Consider the following 20,136-nt stretch of genomic DNA (forward strand, 5'->3'; position numbering starts at 1 on the left):
CATCTGGAAGTGTTTTAATGTGAAACAGATGGAGAGAAAGTGTTCATTAACAAGAAACGGCAGCCAACATGCTACATGGGAGGAATAAAACAGGGCAGGTTTCTCTCCAAAATATGATGAAATTCATTAAGTAGATTTTCAAACCTTGTCTCTAATGATGCCCTTTCCAAAATAAAGGATATATCTGATGTTAAGCCACAAGGAGTTTACGGGAGAAGCCACTTCCACAAAATGGAAGACATATCTGCAGTGTGTGTTTTTTTTAAACCAAATCAGGGAGAACTCAGAACTCCTAACTCCCTCGGGCACCACTAAAACACATCTGTGGAGCTGGAGTTAGTCAATAGGCGACTGGTCACAGCAGGAAGACCGGACAACGAACACACTCGAACACACACACTATACAGAAATCCATGGTCCATACCCAACCTGTGGTGTATTGATAGAATTCGGAAAGAAAAGCAAAACTCCAAAGTTCACCCGTAGCTGTAAATGTCAGGCTGTACATACAGGAGGTCTGAGAGGGGGAAGCAGAAACTGAAACACCACAAGACTTCCCTTCGCCCAACTTTAAAAATCTATGTTGTGATATTGAGCCAGCAGAACAATATGCCTCTCTTTGGACCTGTCCTTTGATACTTGACCAGTTTATGTTGAAAATGGTCGGGTTAGGGTTAGAAAGCGCTTTAAATCTGTAAGTGGAGGAGAGAGTGCTGCATCAAACTGAGATGCTTCAAATCGTGCGTAGAGGGAGCCTGAAGGGCTATTGATTGCTCGTTATTGATGTTTGTTTTAGCTAGCTTTTTCAGGTACTTTCACGCTGTGTAGTTAGAGGCACAACAACATGAGCTGAAAACCACAACACAGCCACATAGCATGAGCAACAATTTATGTTCTTTTACTTCATTGGCACACTTTGAGCACTTGACTGTATGCTAGGGGTGTAACGGTATCCGTATTCGTCCCGTACCGTCACGGTTCAGACGTCACGGTTCGGCACACGCAGTCACACGATGAATACGCTTTTTTTTTACGAGTGGGAAAAAAGTCTGTCATTCAGGGCAGTATCCACTTCACTATATATAATCCAGGGGGCGGTATTGCGCCTAGAAGCTGTTTTCCAGCCGCCCTTAAACGACAAATGAAGAACAAGAAGAAACACAACAACAAAACGAACAAAATACAAGAAGAAAAGTTAGTATGGCGATTTCAGATAGCACACAGGAGCTAGAACCCACCTACTTCTTTTACATCAGCTGTGTGGGAACATTTCGGGTTCCCTGTGGACTAAATAACGATGAAGTGCGAGTGGTGGTTCGGACGAGGACGGTGTGTCGCCGTTGTTCTACAGCGGTGCGGTATGCTAATGCTAACACACGCCAAACATGCTAAATCATATCAGAAGGCATCACCCAGATTTGCCAATCACCGGAGCCCGGCAAAAGACAACAGCAGTTCAACAGCTGATCCCCGCTGTTTTTAAGAAACCAATAGACATGAGAGCCGAGAAACCGAAATAAATAACGGAAGCTTTTGGCATATGTTTTTCAACGGCTATGCGCTCTTGAAACACTTTCTTATTATTTATGATGTAATATTTTCAAGACATTCTTTTTAGTTTTACAGCTTGATGAAACCTTTTTGTTTGACATCAGCCATTATAGATACTATGGCCAGTGTGTGTGGTAGCCTACTGTTTGTGGTTTGTTTTTAACTGTTTAATACAGTTCATTATTCAAAATGTCAGAGTTCCTTATTTTGAAACTGAAACTTGCTGTTCAAACATAAATAACATCAAACCTGGAATTATGCATTTGGGACTTTTTTTTGCTTTTTCTTGTTGTACCGAACCGTGACCCCCAAACCGAGGTACGAACCGAACCGTGACTTCTGTGAACCGTTACACCCCTACTGTATGCTTCTTTGATTCAATCTTGAGAAGGATTAAATATTTGTATCGTACTTTGCATTTAAAGAATCTGCTTTCACTTCCACTTAATTTACAAATTGTACAAAAACGTTGTAACAAATTAAACTATAAGAGCACTTCCTTCACTTTCATGCTGTGCTACGTTTAGCTAATTAACAAATATTCATTTTATATTCGTTTTGATCATGTACTTGAGGCTAAAATTGTGGTCGCGATTACAATTTCAATATATGTGCTAGTGTTGCACGGTGTACCGATACTTGAAAGTTACCGCGATACCCTGCCGTTAAAAACGTTACGATTCCTCCGTTTCATTAGTATCGGTACTTTAAGAATGACGGGGGAAAGTACTCCGGTGAGAAAGCGCTGTTTTAATAAGAGCCGTGTGTGTTCAGCGCTCTGCTTCCACTCCCTGCACTGCAGCCGTGCCTGCAGCCCCTCCCCTCTCAAGCACGCTCTAAGTGCCTCCCCTCTCAAGCACGCTCTAAGTGCCTCCCCTCTCAAGCACGCTCTAAGTGCCTCCCCTCTCTCGTGCACGCGCTAGCTGCCAGAGCATGTGAGAAAACTAGAAGCATGGCTGCAAGTGGGAGTGCAGCTGCCGCTGCGTCTCGGCTTGTTGACAAAAAAGGTGCCAGAAGCTAAATTTGTTAGTATTTGAGCTATATCTCTGACAGTGAGGGCAAGCCTACGGACACCACGAGGCCTGTCTGTGAGACATGTTTTAGATCCCTGCAAACCAAGGGAGCCAACACATCAGACTTCGCTAAGCCCTCAAATCTAAGTCAAACAAGTATCATTTATTTTGTGATAAACGAACGTTTTTCGTAGTTTGACGAGGCAATTCATGGCAATGATAACTGTCTAATATGGCTATCTTTTTAGCTAACTTACCAATGTGGCTAACATCTGCAATATACATTTTGTCAATAATTATTTATATTACTGTACTATTACATGTTAATAAAATATAAAGTTAACTATCAAATAAATCACATAAACGCAAGTATAAAGAAGAGACCATGTTGTAAGAAAACACTTAACAGATAAACTACAATTTTATTGATCATGAAAATAATAAAAGAAAAGTATCGAAAAAGAATCGGAATCGCAATTCTTGACTTGGTATCGAAACCAAAATGTTGGTATCGTGACAACACTAATATGTGCAGCCCTACTTAAAAACCTTAAATGTGAATAAAATGTGTTACATGGCACGTCTATGCACACGGTACTTAAAACACACACAATTAAGCTCAAGGTGGTCATGCACTTATTCGCCAATGACCTACTCTTAGAATTGTGGAGGAATCAACACAAATTTGTCAAAGCTTCCCAAGATATGGATATCCAACAACGGGTTAGAAAAACTATGGAACCTTTACTTTAATACACATTCTTTATAAAAATATACATGTAAGTAACAAATCTTTTTTATGATTGAAAATAAATTCTTTGTTTAAATCAGGATTCATTAGGCTTCGTTTTCTGAAAACCAAGAGCGGCAGTAAGTATTGTGTTTGCATATCATGTCTATCAGTTTGAATAATGTATAAGCCAAGTCCGTTGTATTTGCTTGAATAATTTCCCATCCGCTCTTTTAGGCTTGCTCTCGCCTTGACCTATAGCACAAATATTGCTAGGTTAAATTAATAACAATGTATTTTTGCGCCACGACTTTCCAAATCAATGCTCGATGACTATGCATGAGCTGGGAGAGTGGATCCAGTAAAGCGCTACATATACCTCCGAGACGGATACGATGCATGGACAATAAAGAGTAATGCACCACCATCTCAGTGCTGTGTGTGGTGGGGGGGGGTCTGTTTTGCCGCGGGCTAATACTGGACTTTGCAAAGGTCTATAGGACACAGAAGACGTGCACTGACAGCTAGAGTGTGTATATATGCAAAATGACCCTATCAGTCACTCTGGAGTCTATATTCCATCCTAGAGAGCCAGGAGGCAACAAATGAAACACCTGGAACGAGTACATTCATCCCCGACCCCCAAAGCAAACCCCCGGACCAATCTATCCACACTGACTAACTTTCCATACTAATAATGGGATTTATAAAAGCCTTGCAGCCTTACCACTAGGACTATATATTTACAGTGACTTTATAACACCATTACAATATTCATCACTCGCTCCCAGGCCTTGGGCTACAGCTACAGCATGATATGTCGTTATGGAAAGCTGGTGGTTTCTAATATATTACAGTAGCCAATATTCTCATTTCCAATTCATAACTTGGGTCATTTACATACACACAGTTAACCAAATGTTAAAGTGTCCTTCAATCTTACTCATTAGTGAATTCAAATTGTGGCTTTTTCATTGGAAATATGTTCCTCTAACCAATATATTAGATATCATTACATTATTATATTACATATATCTCTAGTGTCATCCATACACTGTACAGGTCTCTAACATGTGGATTGAGCAATGACAGAGTATACTGTAGCTATAATAACAATTAAGAGCATCAGAGGATTGTTTACATGCCTAATTTCCACCCTTTATCACATTTTAAAAAGTGTTTTCATTAGGGCTGCTCGATTATGGCAAAAATCATAATCACGATTATTTTTGGTCAATAATTGATATCACGATTATTAAATACGATTATTCATTGACTTTGAAAATATCCATTTATTGAACTTTAAAACAAATAAATAATCATTTGAAGAGTCTCTTTTGAACGGTTGATCACCCTGAACTATAATTCAACGGAAAAACCAATACAAAAATAAATGATACATTTATATTTACATTTAAATAAATAATATCAAAATAATAAATGCCAATAAACAAGATCAACAAATATTTTGGAGCGCACTCCGACAAGCTACTAAACATAAATAAATATGATAAATAAAAATAAATTAGATCAATATGTTGCACTGATCAAATATACAGTACTGTTACAACCTAGCAAAGCAAAATAGTTTTTTTTTTATGATGTTGTTTTCGTAATTGTGGCAGGCCAAAATCGTAATTGCGATAAAAATATGATGAATTGCACAGCCCTAGTTTTCATCAGTCATTTCGTTATGCTTGGGCTCTCACTCAGATCATTGGCATTAAAGGTTGCACATTATTGATGTCTTCTCTACACTTTTACTAAAAGTTGCATTGGAGTTGAACAGGGCTTCCATTGTTGGAAGACTGAAAGGAGTTCTAGGGTTGCATTAGCACTAACAAATACATGAATGTACCTACACACACACACCTGTGCAGGAATCAGTAGTGCTGGCGTCAGACACAGCTATTAGAGCCATTAGACAGTGAAAGAAAGCACCTGGAGGGCCAACTGACGGCAATAACTCCATCTGACAACACACGTCTAGTGGCCATTCTAAGAAAATAAGTAGAACCAGTGAACAAGAGGCAATTAGTTAAAATGCTCGATAGCGAAATACAGCTGCTAAGTTAGACTGAAAAAGGCACAGAAAGAAACAGAGACTTCTATTTCTGGCCCTGAAGGTTGGCGAAGCGGCAAAATGGCTTTTTTGGTGAAATGCATGCATGCTTGCAAAGACGCACCCACATAGGCAGGAACAATAGCTTTGGGAGTGGGCACAAATAACTGAACTGTATCCTGAAGACAGCAAAGCAAGAACAAGGAAAGGAGAAATAAAATGCAGGGAGTGAAGAGGAGGAAAGGGAGGAGAGAAATGACATGCATGAAGAGATGTAAAAAGGGAGAGGGAAGATTGATGGCTCATCTTTGCTTTGACAGTCGGCTTTAGACAGTGAGGAGAAACCTTTACTAATCCCCAGCTCTCTGAACATCGTGTGTGTGTGTGTGTGTGTGTGTGTGTGTGTGTGTGTGTGTGTGTGTGTGTGTGTGTGTGTGTGTGTGTGTGTGTGTGTGTGTGTGTGTGTGTGTGTGTGTGTGTGTGTGTGTGTTCTAACAAGCCACTGGTTACAGTTTCCTCCGCTGTGTTTCTGCATGTCATTGAAGAAGAGGTGCTGACAGGGCGTTAAGCGATTGTCCTTTAGGATGCTGAGCTTTAAGGAGTAAATACTGCAAACACACCGTCCTTATGGCTGGTTAAATGTTCATTTGCATCTCATCTGCATACTCAAGCAGCAACAAGCTCCACCTCATCACATGTCAGACACACTCTTATACACACACACACACACACACACACACACATAAGGAGGATGATGAGTCAGAATAGAACAGCAGCGGTTACTCAGAGCACAAAAGGTGAGACTTTGTGTATTAATTAGCAACCAGTCTGTCATTATAATAAAGAAATGCTGCCACTAAGACAAGAGCTTCACCGGTGTGTTGCTTAGAGCTAATTCAGGTTTCCCCAGAGGCCTCGAGGGAGTTTCAAAGGGGGGTTCCCGGTGTATTAACTGTTAACAACCAGCTTATAACCACCATTACTGCCAGTGAAGTAAGTGTCACTTTTCAAAAGAAACTGCAGATTGGCGTCGCTTAAACGTAGATGTTTTTCTCAAGAGCTTAACGATTTGGTTTCGACACCAGTCAGGCAAAAAAATCCAGCACCTATAAGATACCCTTTCAAACAGGAAGTGTGAATATGACTTCACCAAATCTACATTTGGCATTGTGAGGGACGGTAATTCCCCAAGTAGCCTACACTACTAAACCACAGAATTCAACTGAATTTCAGTCAATTCAGTTTCAGTTGTACGGTTTGCTCGTTCCCATGGGGATGTCCATAGTGTAAAGGCCCTGACACACCTACCCGATTTTGGGAGTCAGAGGCCGTCAGAGGCAGTCGGGCATTCGCGCCGCCCTACTAAGGTTGGTGTGTCCCGCACCGTCGTTGCTTTACGGCATATTTTCACACCTCCCGCGTTCTTTGGTCGCAGGTTGGTGTGTAGCGGCCTTAAGAAACCGTGTGTTTTAATCATTTGCAAATAACATTCTGAAAAGTCCAGAATATTCAGCTGTGTTGTAAAGATGTTGCCCTTTGATGGATATTTTCCTGATCTTGCAAATGTCAGTTTCTACATCTATGTGTGAAAAAACCTAACCAGCTCGTTTATCTTACTTGTTAGAATTCAATCTGTAAAAGTGTTACCAACGATAGGCAGGGTCTTATTTGCAATGGCAGAAGAATGTGTGGTATTTTCCAAAAACAACATAATTCAATGTGATTTTATGATGTAACTTCTAAAAAGAATACAACTAACTACATCTCATCCCATGACAGCCCAATATAGCTTCATGGGAAAACACTGCTCCATATATCCTAATATTCCAGGTGCTATGAATGGTATCAATCGAATCTATTTCAAGCTGTTAGGAAAGATGTTGGTACCAGAGAGGAAGGTTGTTTGCTGTACCAAACAACTCAGGAGTTCTAGCATCCAGCATCGACCCCTTGATCTAGCCTGATTTCCCCTGTTTATCTGCCCAGGTTTTTATGATTACCCCCCTCTGCTCTCGCCTCCAAAGCCTCTCACAGAGAGACCAAAGAGAGGAGGGGATCTCCAGAGAGCCTTTGATTTGGAACAGACAAACAGATTTCGCTGATTGTGGGATTGTGGCGGTCCCTCACAACAAGACGTTTATCTCTTACAGAGTGGCCTCTGCAGCATGCCCATCACAGCAGGGCAGATCCCTGGATAACTGGCTCAGATGGCAGAGAGTAAGAAGACGGTATCACAGAACTTTGTCTTCAAATAAGTTTGGATTCTTGTACTTAATACCAACAGGCCATCCAAGGGGTCAAGGGGAGCATGTAAGGCTACGATTGAGTGGCGTTATTGGCTTCATGAGCTGAAAGTGAAACATTTCTATAAAGATCTAGGGAGAAACCTCGAGTTGTCGATGCATCTATAGAAAATACAGCTTAACATATCTGAATACGGTGATAATAATATGCCTTTTCGCATCACTCACGACAAGTGATACTATTTATGTCATCATTCTTGTCCTTGGATTATTATACTCAAGTTAACCAAAGGCTATTTTAGTCCAAGTACTCATCAAAGCGAGAACAGGAACAATATTCATTGTGTGTCAATCTATTAGCGCTGCTTTTATTCCTACTGGAACACTTTTCTGATGTTGCGATTATGACTTCTAAAACGGTTGCTATAAAAACTACGTGGAATGCGATTATGCGATGAACAATAACTACTACATTAGTGATATTTATAGTGTCGTTCCAATAAATGCCAAAAGCCTAGATTATAGCTTGTATGGAACTCCTGTAACAAGTTCATATTCAACTTAAATTTACTACAATAATTACAGCTTGTCCAAAAGCACGAAAACATTGTTAAGCTAGTATTGCAATGAAGAGTCCAACATGTTGTAGCTTGTTGATAATAATAGGGGGCATCATATATTTGTTTTATGGATGTGTTGACAGGAAGGGAAACTCAATACCTCAAATGTACTGAACCAGAAAGACCAATTATCTCCAATCAAAAGCAGGACATAGCTGCAGGTTTTTCATTTAATAACAACCACAACTGCCAGGCCAAAGTCAACACTGTCACCAGGGACAACGTACATTTTCTGACAGTTCTCATAAGCCCCATTGCTGTTTAATCAGAAGAGACATAACACTGCTAGGTTAATATTTACTTTAGACTGAACAGGTTTGAGGTAGCCACTTCTTATTGAATTATTGTAATGGAATCTGCCTTATTATACATGTAACTTGACAGTTAACGGAAGAGATGTGTTGACATAGTGGACAACGTTTACTCTTAACATCTCTTGTCAAAAGTGCTTTGCTGTTAGATGAGCGTTTTGTTTTAAGATATTCATTTGAGAACTGATAGAAACTCTACAGGAATCCATTAAACGTACATTGCACATCCATGCTTAAACATACATGAATAAGTCATGGGGTTTTCTATTTTCCTTGGTTTTAGTGAAATCATTTAAATAACCTCCATTTGTCAAAATATAGATCTGCTTTTCAAAAATCTTCCTAGTCAGCAAGCTTTTTGGAGATCAGTTTATTGAGCATTACGTTACATTGTTTTTGAGTCTTTAAGTCGCCAAATTGCATCTGACCAACCCGTAACTTGAGCATGTTTGACAAACCCTGTGTTTGATACACGCTGTAGATAAACACACTTCTGTTGTATCTCCGTCTTGCACTTCAAAGAATTACAGTCTCTCCAAACGTTCAAATGTGTTCATTAGTTGCTCCATTAGGTTGGTTTGCATTTAAAGTCATAGAACAACGCACTGTTATGGATGATTTCTGCAACACTGTTGGTTTATTTTGAGCAAGTAGCAGCTGGACAATCTTGTTTTTTCTATCCGTGACAAACCCTAACCCTAACCATCTTAACAAAAAGAGTGAAAAAGACAGTGTCAAAGCTCCGGATAATTGGCACCAAATATGTCTTATATAATGGAAGTCAATATGTTGAGGTGATTTGCTTGATGTTGTTTACAAAGGAACACTTTTAGCTGTCATGATCAATGTGATAAGTGAGGGTAATCATATCTATTACACCTTTAAGAGCCTGCTGCACAGAATATAAAGAGGAAGTGCCACAGGAAAGCACATTTGCTTAGGAGAGCACTTTAACTAACCTTTCGGTGACCCGTTTCCTCAGCAAAAAAATAAACACAGCTGAACCAGTTTGCTTTCCAAATTCTGGTGACAGTTTTGCAAAGGTATCAGCTCGGGATCGATCGGCCGATATTCACTCTTAATAGTTCGATCGGTGCTCTCTAAAAAGGCTGATCGGGAGAGCCGATCAGATGACGTGGTATAACACAGGACACTTTTCTCTGTGCGCGGCAAAACAAGCTCGCCAAGTCTTCACCGGTCTGGCAGTATTTTAAGGTGTCCGAAAAAGACAATAAAATAGTGGTATGCAACGTGTGAAGCAGAAATCCTGCTGCTCCACCCGCTGTGACGGACCGGTGAGCGGAGCAACACACTAAGAGTTAGACCTAACACACTATTTTATCTACCTCTGGAACTAAACTAGTTATAAATGGTTTATTCTTCACTGTCGGGTCACTCATTACTGGATCAGTGAGCTGCGTGAGATACTGACGGGCTGTCAGGAGAGAGAGAGAGGCTCCGTTTATTCCTCCCGTGTTATTATCCAAAGTTAATGTAAACTTGAATAATGTACTTAATTTGAATGTAATAATGTTGTTGTTTGTGGAAGCGCATCATTTATTGAAAAATGTATTTGAACTTTTCGATCCGTTACGATTATAAACTGAAGCAATATAAAAAAGAGCACCATTACATTACATTGCATTTAGCTGACGCTTTTGTCCAAAGCGACTTACAATAAGTACATTCGACCAGGAAGACACAACCTTGAAGAAAACAGAATCATAAAGTACATCAGGTTTCATAGAGCCAAACATTTCAAGTGCTACTCAACTGGCTTTAGGTAAGCCAGCCCTTTATTAGTATATAAGTGCTTCGTTAATAGTTCTATCGCTCGAAGTGGAGTCGAAAGAGATGAGTTTTCATTAACTGAGTTTTAAACATCAGCATGTATTACCGGTCATAGTCCAGTACATACCGGCTAACTCCGCTACTCAATTCACAAAACAACACTTTAAATGGAAGATCCCCATAGCCCCCACCCTATGGTCGGATCGGCCGATTCTGATTCCGGTGATCGGCCCCAAAAACCCTGATCGGAGCATCCCTATCAGCATGTGATCACAAGTATAAGCTTTTGGTTTGTTTAAATGTGTTTTACAGCTGAATCCAGCGTTTCCGCCAGGGGGGCGTCTTGCCGTCAAAATAGCCCCCCCCCCCGCCCTCTCAGCCCTGGTCTGGCGGAAACACTGGCTGAATCCAACTGCAGATCATCAGCTGATGAAGGCAACATTTAGAAAAAGAAACTGTAGAAAAACAAGTTTTGACCTAAATTTGAAAGTCAGTGTTGCTGCTGGGGCTAACATAAAAAAAAGAAGCAGCATCAGTGCATCAGTATTATATGAACGTAATATTTGGACATTTCCCAAGAAAACAGCCCATAGCAACACAACCCACTGCACTTAATAAACATTGATTGCTACTGTTAGCAAACAAACAATCTCAATGTGGTGTTGATTTCCTCCCGGCACATGTTGTTTAAAAGCCATCCAGTTCACGGTTTAATATCCAAACATCCACACCCAGCTGGGAGGGACAATGGGATAGGGTCTCTGTCGGGTGTGATGCATTCACAATGGGGGCTTTAAGTTAAGGGAATGCAATGCTAAAGTAAACTATTAGAATTTAAGAAAAACTGAGATAATGTCATTTTATTCCACCTTAAATACCAGCATTTAAGGTGGACTAAGAAGACATGGAAGTAGCCTTTTGAAATGAATACTCAAACATGGGATTGTGTGTTTGTACTACGTCGATAAGATGACACATACATTAGTTCTGTGGTATGATAATCAGATGGCAGGAGGATGTACTCTATAGGCAAAACAACTGTGATTTGTACACAGTGTGGCCTCCCGTTGACATGATGGGTTTAAAACCTGCTTCTTGTGGTTGACAGCATGACCTTTCAGTATCAAGAGATGTCATCTTAAGCTGAGAAACGTATCCCATCAGCATCTCAAACATTGGCTTTTTAAATACCAAATATATTTTTTTAGCATTCAGGGCAGTGTTTACAACGACACCTCAGTGATATATTGATTACACATGCTTTGGTTTAACATAATATTGCCATAAAGTTCAGTCTCAGGGGTCTTGAAAAGGTCATAACGGATAGGATTTTCTGGATAAATTCGATTTTAATGCCTGAACCAATTATTGCTTTTCATAATCTTTTCAAAAAAGTGCTGCTCGAATATGATTTCTTTATTGATACTGGGGGTTTCAGTCAAATACATCATTATCCTATTTCATTTTGTCAGAACTGAAAATAGCCTTACTTGCAGACAGTACAGAGATTGTTCCAAGAAGTCATTTCCCGACCACTTTCAAGTCCGCTCTGGGCTGAAATGACTTTCAGTTATCTCCATTTCAAAGGATCTTCAATGAAAGGCTAATATCAGTCCATCTGAATGTCTTCACACCCGACACATGTGCTCAGTCAGGACAATAGGGCTGAACAATGATCTGAATTGCAAAATGGATACATGCAAAACCAAAATCACATACTTGTTAAAGATGAAATATGTGCAAAAATACCATTCTGAATTAAGTATTAAAGTTCAGCCGGTCTACAAATGGTAGAGACTTAAGAAAAAAAACAGTTTTTTAATATTGTTTCGGTTGCAGTAACGATCATTCCCTCCATTATCGTGACTCTTACCCAATTGCAATATCACTCAAAAGAATGGTAATGACATATTTATTTAAATCTGCTCACTGGTCCTCTGCATGAGACTACCAGTTAACCACCTGAATGAGTAAATGGAAATCAAGTCACCTCAGTGAACAGATCTACGATAACTGCTCGCCAAAAACCCCATCAGTAAAACTCATTTTCAATACTTCATATATCTCATCACACACACACACACACACACACACACACACACACACACACACACACACACACACACACACACACACACACACACACACACACACACACACACACACACACACACACACACACACACACACCACACACACACACACACACACACACACACCACACACACACACACACACACACACACACACACACACACACACACACACACACACACACACACACACACACACACACACACACACACACACACACACACACACACACACACACACACACACACACACACACACACACACACACACACACACACACACACACACACACACACACACACACACACACACCACACACACACACACACACACACACACACACACACACACACACACACACACACACACACACACACACACACACACACACACAGTGTTTTTCAACCTGCTGCAGGTTATACAATATTGAAAGAGATCAGAGGGCACAAAAGCTATTGAATAACAGTCAAATACAAGGGGGTCTTTGACATTATCTCAGTAAATAAACAGACTGAATTATGATTTCAAATGAGTGACAATTGGTAATAATCCTATTAATAAATCAAGCTTTCAAACGGAACAGGTTCATCTTAAAATGCCCACTCCTAAAAGGGAATGAACTGTGGCGCACACTCTAAATCTAGGTCATATGTTATGGTGTGTGACAGGCTAAAGGTGTGTTCAATCTTCCACAGCCATGATAACAAGGGGTTACCACTCTGGTGACTGATAATCTGGTTTATCATATATTCCCCTGACACTGGAAACCTGAAAGGCAGGTATATAAACCCGGAGGGGGGCAGTGGATCCTGCGTGCATTCCTTGGTTTTCCCCAGAAACTGACTGCTGGGAAATTTCGTGGAAAGAAAAACCTCTGCCACGCCAAATCCCGTTGAAAAAAACATAAAATCAACGTGTCATATTCACCTTGAGGTGTGCGTTGATGTCGAAACATAGTGTACGGTATTTAACTCAACAAGACTACATTTCTGAGCAATTCGGCTACAAGTGATACACTATGGTTTACTGTGTTGAAATAAAAAAGCAAGTTGTATACTTGGTGCACTATCGTAAGCACCGCTCTCCGAGGAATATCGGCGGAGAGGACTTTCGAGATAACACGTGAACATTATGTAAAAGTTCAATTATCGTATAATTTAGGGCTCATTTGTGTATTATATATGCGCCGTATTAAAGAGGGGGTGTGACACATTCATGTTAACTGTTAAATCATGTTTAAGCATTCAAACCAACTGTCATAAGATAAGGAAACATTAAAATCACATGATGTAAAAGTTACAATTTCGTGCAATTTAGGGCTCATGTGTGTATTATATTTACGCCGAATTATAGAGGAGGTGTTAACCCTTCATGTTGACTGTTAAATCATGTTTTATAGTGAATACAAACTGTAGTATCCTATGGAAATATATAAATGTCAGTTGTTTTGCCGGAGTTTGGCGTTACGTCCAAACAGCGCGTGCGTTCAACAGATTCTTACCTCTTTGATCTTAGCGCGTCTCTCCTTGGTTTCTGGGTCCAGAGGTTCGTGTCCAGTAGCTCCAGGGGGTCGGTGATATACAACAAAAGGTAAATTATTGACATCATTACCACCGTGACCCTTAGCCTCCTGAAGTTTCTTTTTGTCATTCAAAATGTCCTTCTTAATCTCGTCCGGTCGTTTCTGTAGAGTATCCTTGGCCTCTAGCAGAGCTTTTTCATGGTCGTTCTTGATTTTGGCCAGGACCCTCTCGTCGTTTCCAGCCGATCCCGGGTCGCTGCTGTCCGGACCGGTGCGGGTGTTGGTCTCCACCGCGGAGGAATGAAAGAAAACTCCACTGAGCAGCTTCGACGAGTCCGGTAGGAAGAAAATAGCCCCGAAACACAGGGTAATAAAAGCACTAAACACTAATAACAAGATGAATTTCTCTGTCAACCTGAAAGAGGTCGGGCTGGCAGACTTCCTATTCGGGGTCGCGGTAAAAGGCAGAAGAGTTGCAACTGGCATTTTCTCTTCTTCCTTTTTTTAACAACAAAAAATGAATTCAAACGCTCGGATAAGCGCACTTTCGGGTTATTCCGTTCACAAATCCATGTATAGGTGGTATACAACCGTGACAAATGGAGCACAACTGTGGTTAAATCCCTGGTAAAAAAGTTGAGGAGTGAGGCAGCTGCCCATACCGGAGACTCGCTGCAGACAAACCGAATCCACGATCTCACACAGGAAGCAACGGAGGATATGCGTGACTGACAGCCGAGAAGAGCCAATCCGTTTCGGCCCTGTGATTGGTTGGAACACAGGGGGCGTTTCTTACCAACGGCCGGGTATAAAGCTTCTGACAGCCGAGGAAACAGCTTTATGTTCCGCAAACAGTTCAACAGGAAGGACAGGAGACGATGGGGTTTTAAGATTAAGTGTTTTCTACACACATTAAAATAACATAACCAACATGTAATTGCGTGGATGCTCAATTATGCCAATTTGATGAAAGAATACACACGTGTCATTATAATGAAACACGTTCTCACAATAATCACTTGGAAGGACTCTTGGAATAATGAATTACAGCCTATCTAAAAACTATAAGAAACTTTCTCAAAAGATTGACTTTGAGTCTCAGAGTAATGAGTCTTTACAATAATGAGTAAGTATCTCCGAATAATGACCAAGTATCTTGAAAAAATGTGAACTTTATAAATAATGGGTTAGTGTCCAAATAATGACAAAAGTTGTCAAAAAAGGATGACTAACGCCTCAAAATAATGAGTTAGTTTCTCAAATGTATGAGTCAGTATCTAAAAATAATGATTAGTATCTCAAAAATAATTAGTTACATATCAAAATAAACAGTTAATATAAAGAAATTAGTCAAATTATGTAAATTATTTTGTCCAATTAATGAAAAACGTTATCAAAATAATGAGGGGTGTATACCAAAATAATTAAAGACCTGAAAATTAGTTGGTTTATCAAAAACAATGAGTTAATATTTCAAAATAATGAGTTAGTATCTAAAAAACAACAACAATGGAAAGCTTTAATAAAGTCTTAGTGCCCCGCAAGGCCTTAGTCATACAAGTACATACATTTACCATTTATTGCAACTTTTTTATTAGTAAAAAATGCATGAACAAGATTGTGGAGCAAAAGACAGTTTTTTGGGGCTTTAATGTTTCCCCACAGCATGACATTCCTCATGGGCTTACCCTCTGACCGTGTCATGTGTCACTTGTGAAGAAATGGGGAATGTTTGGTAACTAATCACCAAGCATTTGATGTTGAAAAAGGGAGCCGTGAAAGCAGAGTTATAATATGTATCAACAAGATGTTTTAACTCATGCATGTCCTGGTCTTCTTTTTACTCACAATGATAAAGAAAAAAACACAATGCACAGTTAACTACCACTGAAGATGACATCTCCTTTCTTTTGAAGAAATAAGCATTCCTGCTCTACAAAAAGATGTAGAGATCTTGCCAAGTATCTTTGTCTAATATCTAGTCAGAATATGTCTCTACTCCTGATATAAGACACAGTAACTTCGGAAGTGACTGCAGTGAGATATCGGGTCTTGTTTTTAGACAATGCATCACTTGTTAAGTAAAACAATCTTATTTTGAGTTGTATCTCAGATGAAACACATATTTGTTTACATATTTATTAGAAAATCACCAGCTGACATCAGAAAACAGAAAACCTTTGAGCATTTGCGGCTTATATTGTAACAACATCTCCTGATTCTAGTCAAATATAGTTTAAAATGAGTTCTCCCAGATAATTACAAGATCTGATTTATCTAAATATCCCGTCTTATTTCAAGAATTCTAACCAAGCTAATTTTCACTTGTTCTTTTGGCAGATTTTTGTACGTATTTCAAGTGAAAACAGCTTGTTTTCATTATTGTTTAACTTGTTTTTGGAGCAGCATTTTTTTCAGTGTAGTTGAATAAACATTACATCCACACATGGAATAATGGAAAGATTTCTCCATATTTGTTTCGTATGGGAATATGAACCAGTGACCCTCCTGGTTTTCAAGCCATCTCCACATGAACTTATTCTGATGAGATCATTGATCTTTCCTAGTCTGTGTGCGAGTGTGGGATAAATGGCAATCATTTCAATTGTCTGAGCTGGTGACTAATAATGGTTTGAGGAACCAGTCAGTTATACGAATGAAACATGCAATTTATACTTAAATAGAGATTGGAATTAGTTCACAGCAAAGGGAGGAAAGAAAAAAAATCCATCTTGTTCCCTGCTATTACGGATTCTGATGAGTGCATGCTCCTGTTTTCAGACTGAATAAATCTTCCTCTGTGTCATTTGAATGTGTAAACATATTTTGTTGAGCATTCACATTAATATTCCATACATTAACGAGCACATTGGTTACTACAAATAGCTGCCATGACTTTACAATTGATATTTGCAGCTATACAATGCTCCTCACCTGCTGGAAAGGAACCGCAGTGATGGAAAGTCTAATCTGGGGATGACAGATGCGTGCTGCCATATTGAAATTGTAATTCTGGGATGACAACTTGTCTAAATGATGACACGCGCCCGCATGATTACTTTCTCACTCTGCGATTCATGCAGAAAATGTAATTCTTGGATGAAATGTATGGCATCTCAATTTTGAACTGTGAGTCTCTTGTGGAAACAGTTTTGACAACCCGACGTTCATTCCTGCGTCATTTCATCAAAGTTAGCTTTTTCACTGGGATTTGTTTTCAACCTGAGTAACTGTTGATAATATATGCATCAAAAGGAACACCATTTCCCCGTGGGTTTTCTAGGCAGAGGAGAATAAATAATCCTTTGTTGTGATGCTGGTAAAACTTGTCGAGAGGTATTGGAGGCTAAACCCACTTTTAAAGATCACTCAAAGAAAACCCCTTTGCATACCCCTACACCAACATCTTTAATCCAGCGCTCCCTAGGAGGTATTTTAGATGATATCTTTCCGATACTATCTGCTCGCGTCAGACTCTATGTTGCAATTAAAAGAAAGATATTGGACATTTTTGTCATCATAAACCATTATGACAGTGAGCAAACCCCAAGGGCAAACGCTCCACTAAATCCACTGGTGTTGGAAGTCCCAGGTAATAAAAATCTAAATTATCAGTCACATCCATACTCGTGAAACTCCACTGAAAGTGAAAACCTCCTTCTATACATAATGTATGGTCGGTTTTAAATTCATAAGCTCTGGATGTGGCTGTTCAAAGGAGATAAACACACGAAGGCTTCAAAGCTGTAGCAACAAGATGCCATTCTTATTAAGTTGCAATGAATTCTGGTCTTCTGAGGCGGCGTTGGTGTGAGAGTCCGTCTGTTTGCCTCCTCCGCCTCTGTGATTTATGAGCAGTTTTTTGATGGATGGCAGCTACAGAAAGTCCTGACTCTTGGATTTTGAGGAAGTTAATCTAAAACCTGATGAATTTGAATAGCAGTGCTGGAAATTCAACATCAGGTCAGCAATGAAACTACTAACTGTTTAGAATAAATGAATAGAGACTTGAATAAAAGATATCTAAAAATGTTTGATTTTTTGTCCTGGAAGAACACATTGTAAAATGCAAAATTCTTGTGCTATATGTTATCTAATAAACATCTGGATTCAAATTCCATTTTGGGTATTCTTTTGTTTTTATAATCATATAAATATAATTCGACATTGCTGTAAATTATAATGATATACCATCCCTGAAAAAAAAAGATGTATATCCAGGGCTTTCCCTATACACAAAACCCACAATGTCCATTTATTCTCAACTTGAATGCTTTATAGGATGTAAATAGTATACTATAAAGTTTCCATATTATGCTTTGGGGTTTACCCTTTCCTGTGGTGTGTTATACAGTATAGAGAGGCGAAGTCCCGCCCTATCTTTCGATCCCGTTTGAATTGTGCCATGAATTACACATATGATGTTTGTCAATCTTAAAAAATAATTTCCGTGTCAAAAAAGTCACAGTTTGTCATAAAACTGTTGAAATATAAGACTATGAAAAATACGCAACTAGAAAGACTACAAATCCCAGAATCCGGTCCCGCATGCTGGCTCTCACGGAACCGACTAACTCCCCTTGTGTGTACGTACAGCTCTCAACGTGCCCAGACTTGGAGTGATTTTCACCTCTTTGAATACTTTCCGCCTCATTCTGAGAGAAAGAAGTGAAATGTTTCAACGTGACGGCCGTCTTGGTGTGTGGTGCGAGACGGGAGATGTAGTTCATTGAGCGTTTCACACAAAAAACGGTGTTACTTCACAGTTTTACGACACATTTTTATTTTTTTGACTTGGACAAACATCATATGTGTAATTCGTGGCACAATTCAAACGGGATCGAAAGATAATCTTTCTCTCTCCATTGACTTCAATACATACTTTTTCAGAAATAAGGTCCCTTGGTGGTCTCCGGAAAGGGAGGGACTTCACCTCTCTATATGGTTTGTGTGCATCTCAAAGCTGTTGACCAATCACAACAGAGCTGACCAGCTAACCAATCAGAGCAGACTGGGCTCTGGATTTCAGGGGGTGAAAAGAGGTGCTGCAGCACAGGCAGTATGAGAAAAATAAAGAGCTTTTTGAGCATTAAAGCATGGAGACATGTCCCAGAGACACTACATACTGATATACACCTGAAAATGAGCATTATATGTCCTCTTTAATATGATCTTTTGGTCTGATTGGAACATTTCAGTGATTTTTCCATTAGCTTGAAGTTGAAATCTGCTCTTGAGCCTGGTCTCAGGTCTGCCAAGTCCACCATGGCCCCTCCTGGCATCCATAGTTATTTTCTTAACGAGTCAGCAAACCTCATGTCATTACGGAAATATGAATCATGGAATTTGGCGAGGTGATGTTGTGATTTCCAGGTAACACCTCAAGGTCTACTGAAAAAAAGAAATAACATCAAAATGACTCTTTTTTTAGTCTCTAAATTCTGAAAACAAGCTAGGTGACCCTCACACACAGAAGTAACACTCATTCATGTGTATTTACATGGTTGACTTAATGGGCTTCATTTGCTCTAATCTTCCTGTTGATCTAAGTCAGGGGCAAGCAGTGTCAAACCATTGGGAGCAAAGATATTTGAGGGGTACACTCATCAATGAATGTTTATTATCATCACTCTTCAAATGTTTTACCCAGTGATTAGACAGGCGGCTTCAAATGAGTTTGAGGCTTTTATTAAACTGATATGACTATTATTGTCAGCTCAGCGCACCCTGGGAATCCACTTTCAACCAATTTGCTGATGTAAAATAGGCCATGCAGTCATCACCCAGCTGTTTGATGCTCGTCTCTCCCTCCCTCTCTCTCTCGCTCTCTCTCTCATGCCACAGTCCAAATATAACCTCGCCCCAATCTGATTTAACCACTGTGGTCTCATCCCCCGGGCAGAATGGACTCATTTGTGCAGAAAAAGAAAAAGAGAGAAACAGGAGAGAAGTATGAGAACAGAAAGTCCAGCAGAGAAGAAAAGACAGACTTTGGAGGTTAGAGGTATAAAGAGTGGTAGTGAATGGAAAGTGTGATGAAGAGAGGAAGGGGGGGGGGGGGGGGGGTGTGCTCAGCGAACGAGGTCACTAATTGTGTTGAGACTTGTAGCTCCCCTGCAATCTATTCCCCTCGCCCCTGACAGAAATCAAATTATTTTGAAATTCTAAGAGCAAGAAAAATATGTTAATTTTGAGCTGC

At 39.8% G+C, this 20,136-nt stretch overlaps 1 protein-coding gene across 1 annotated transcript in view; it reads right to left on the reverse strand.

The window, feature by feature from the left end:
• man1a1 (mannosidase, alpha, class 1A, member 1) overlaps positions 1–14,652 on the reverse strand; it is a 190,840-nt gene extending 176,188 nt beyond the window's left edge. The window contains 1 exon segment of the mRNA XM_034199445.1: positions 13,917–14,652. Coding sequence (XP_034055336.1) covers positions 13,917–14,423 — 507 coding nt within the window. The 5' untranslated portion in view covers positions 14,424–14,652.
• Positions 14,653–20,136: the final 5,484 nt, after the last annotated feature.

Source organism: Gymnodraco acuticeps, unplaced genomic scaffold (assembly GCF_902827175.1).
Source record: "Gymnodraco acuticeps unplaced genomic scaffold, fGymAcu1.1, whole genome shotgun sequence".
Taxonomy (NCBI): domain Eukaryota; kingdom Metazoa; phylum Chordata; class Actinopteri; order Perciformes; family Bathydraconidae; genus Gymnodraco; species Gymnodraco acuticeps.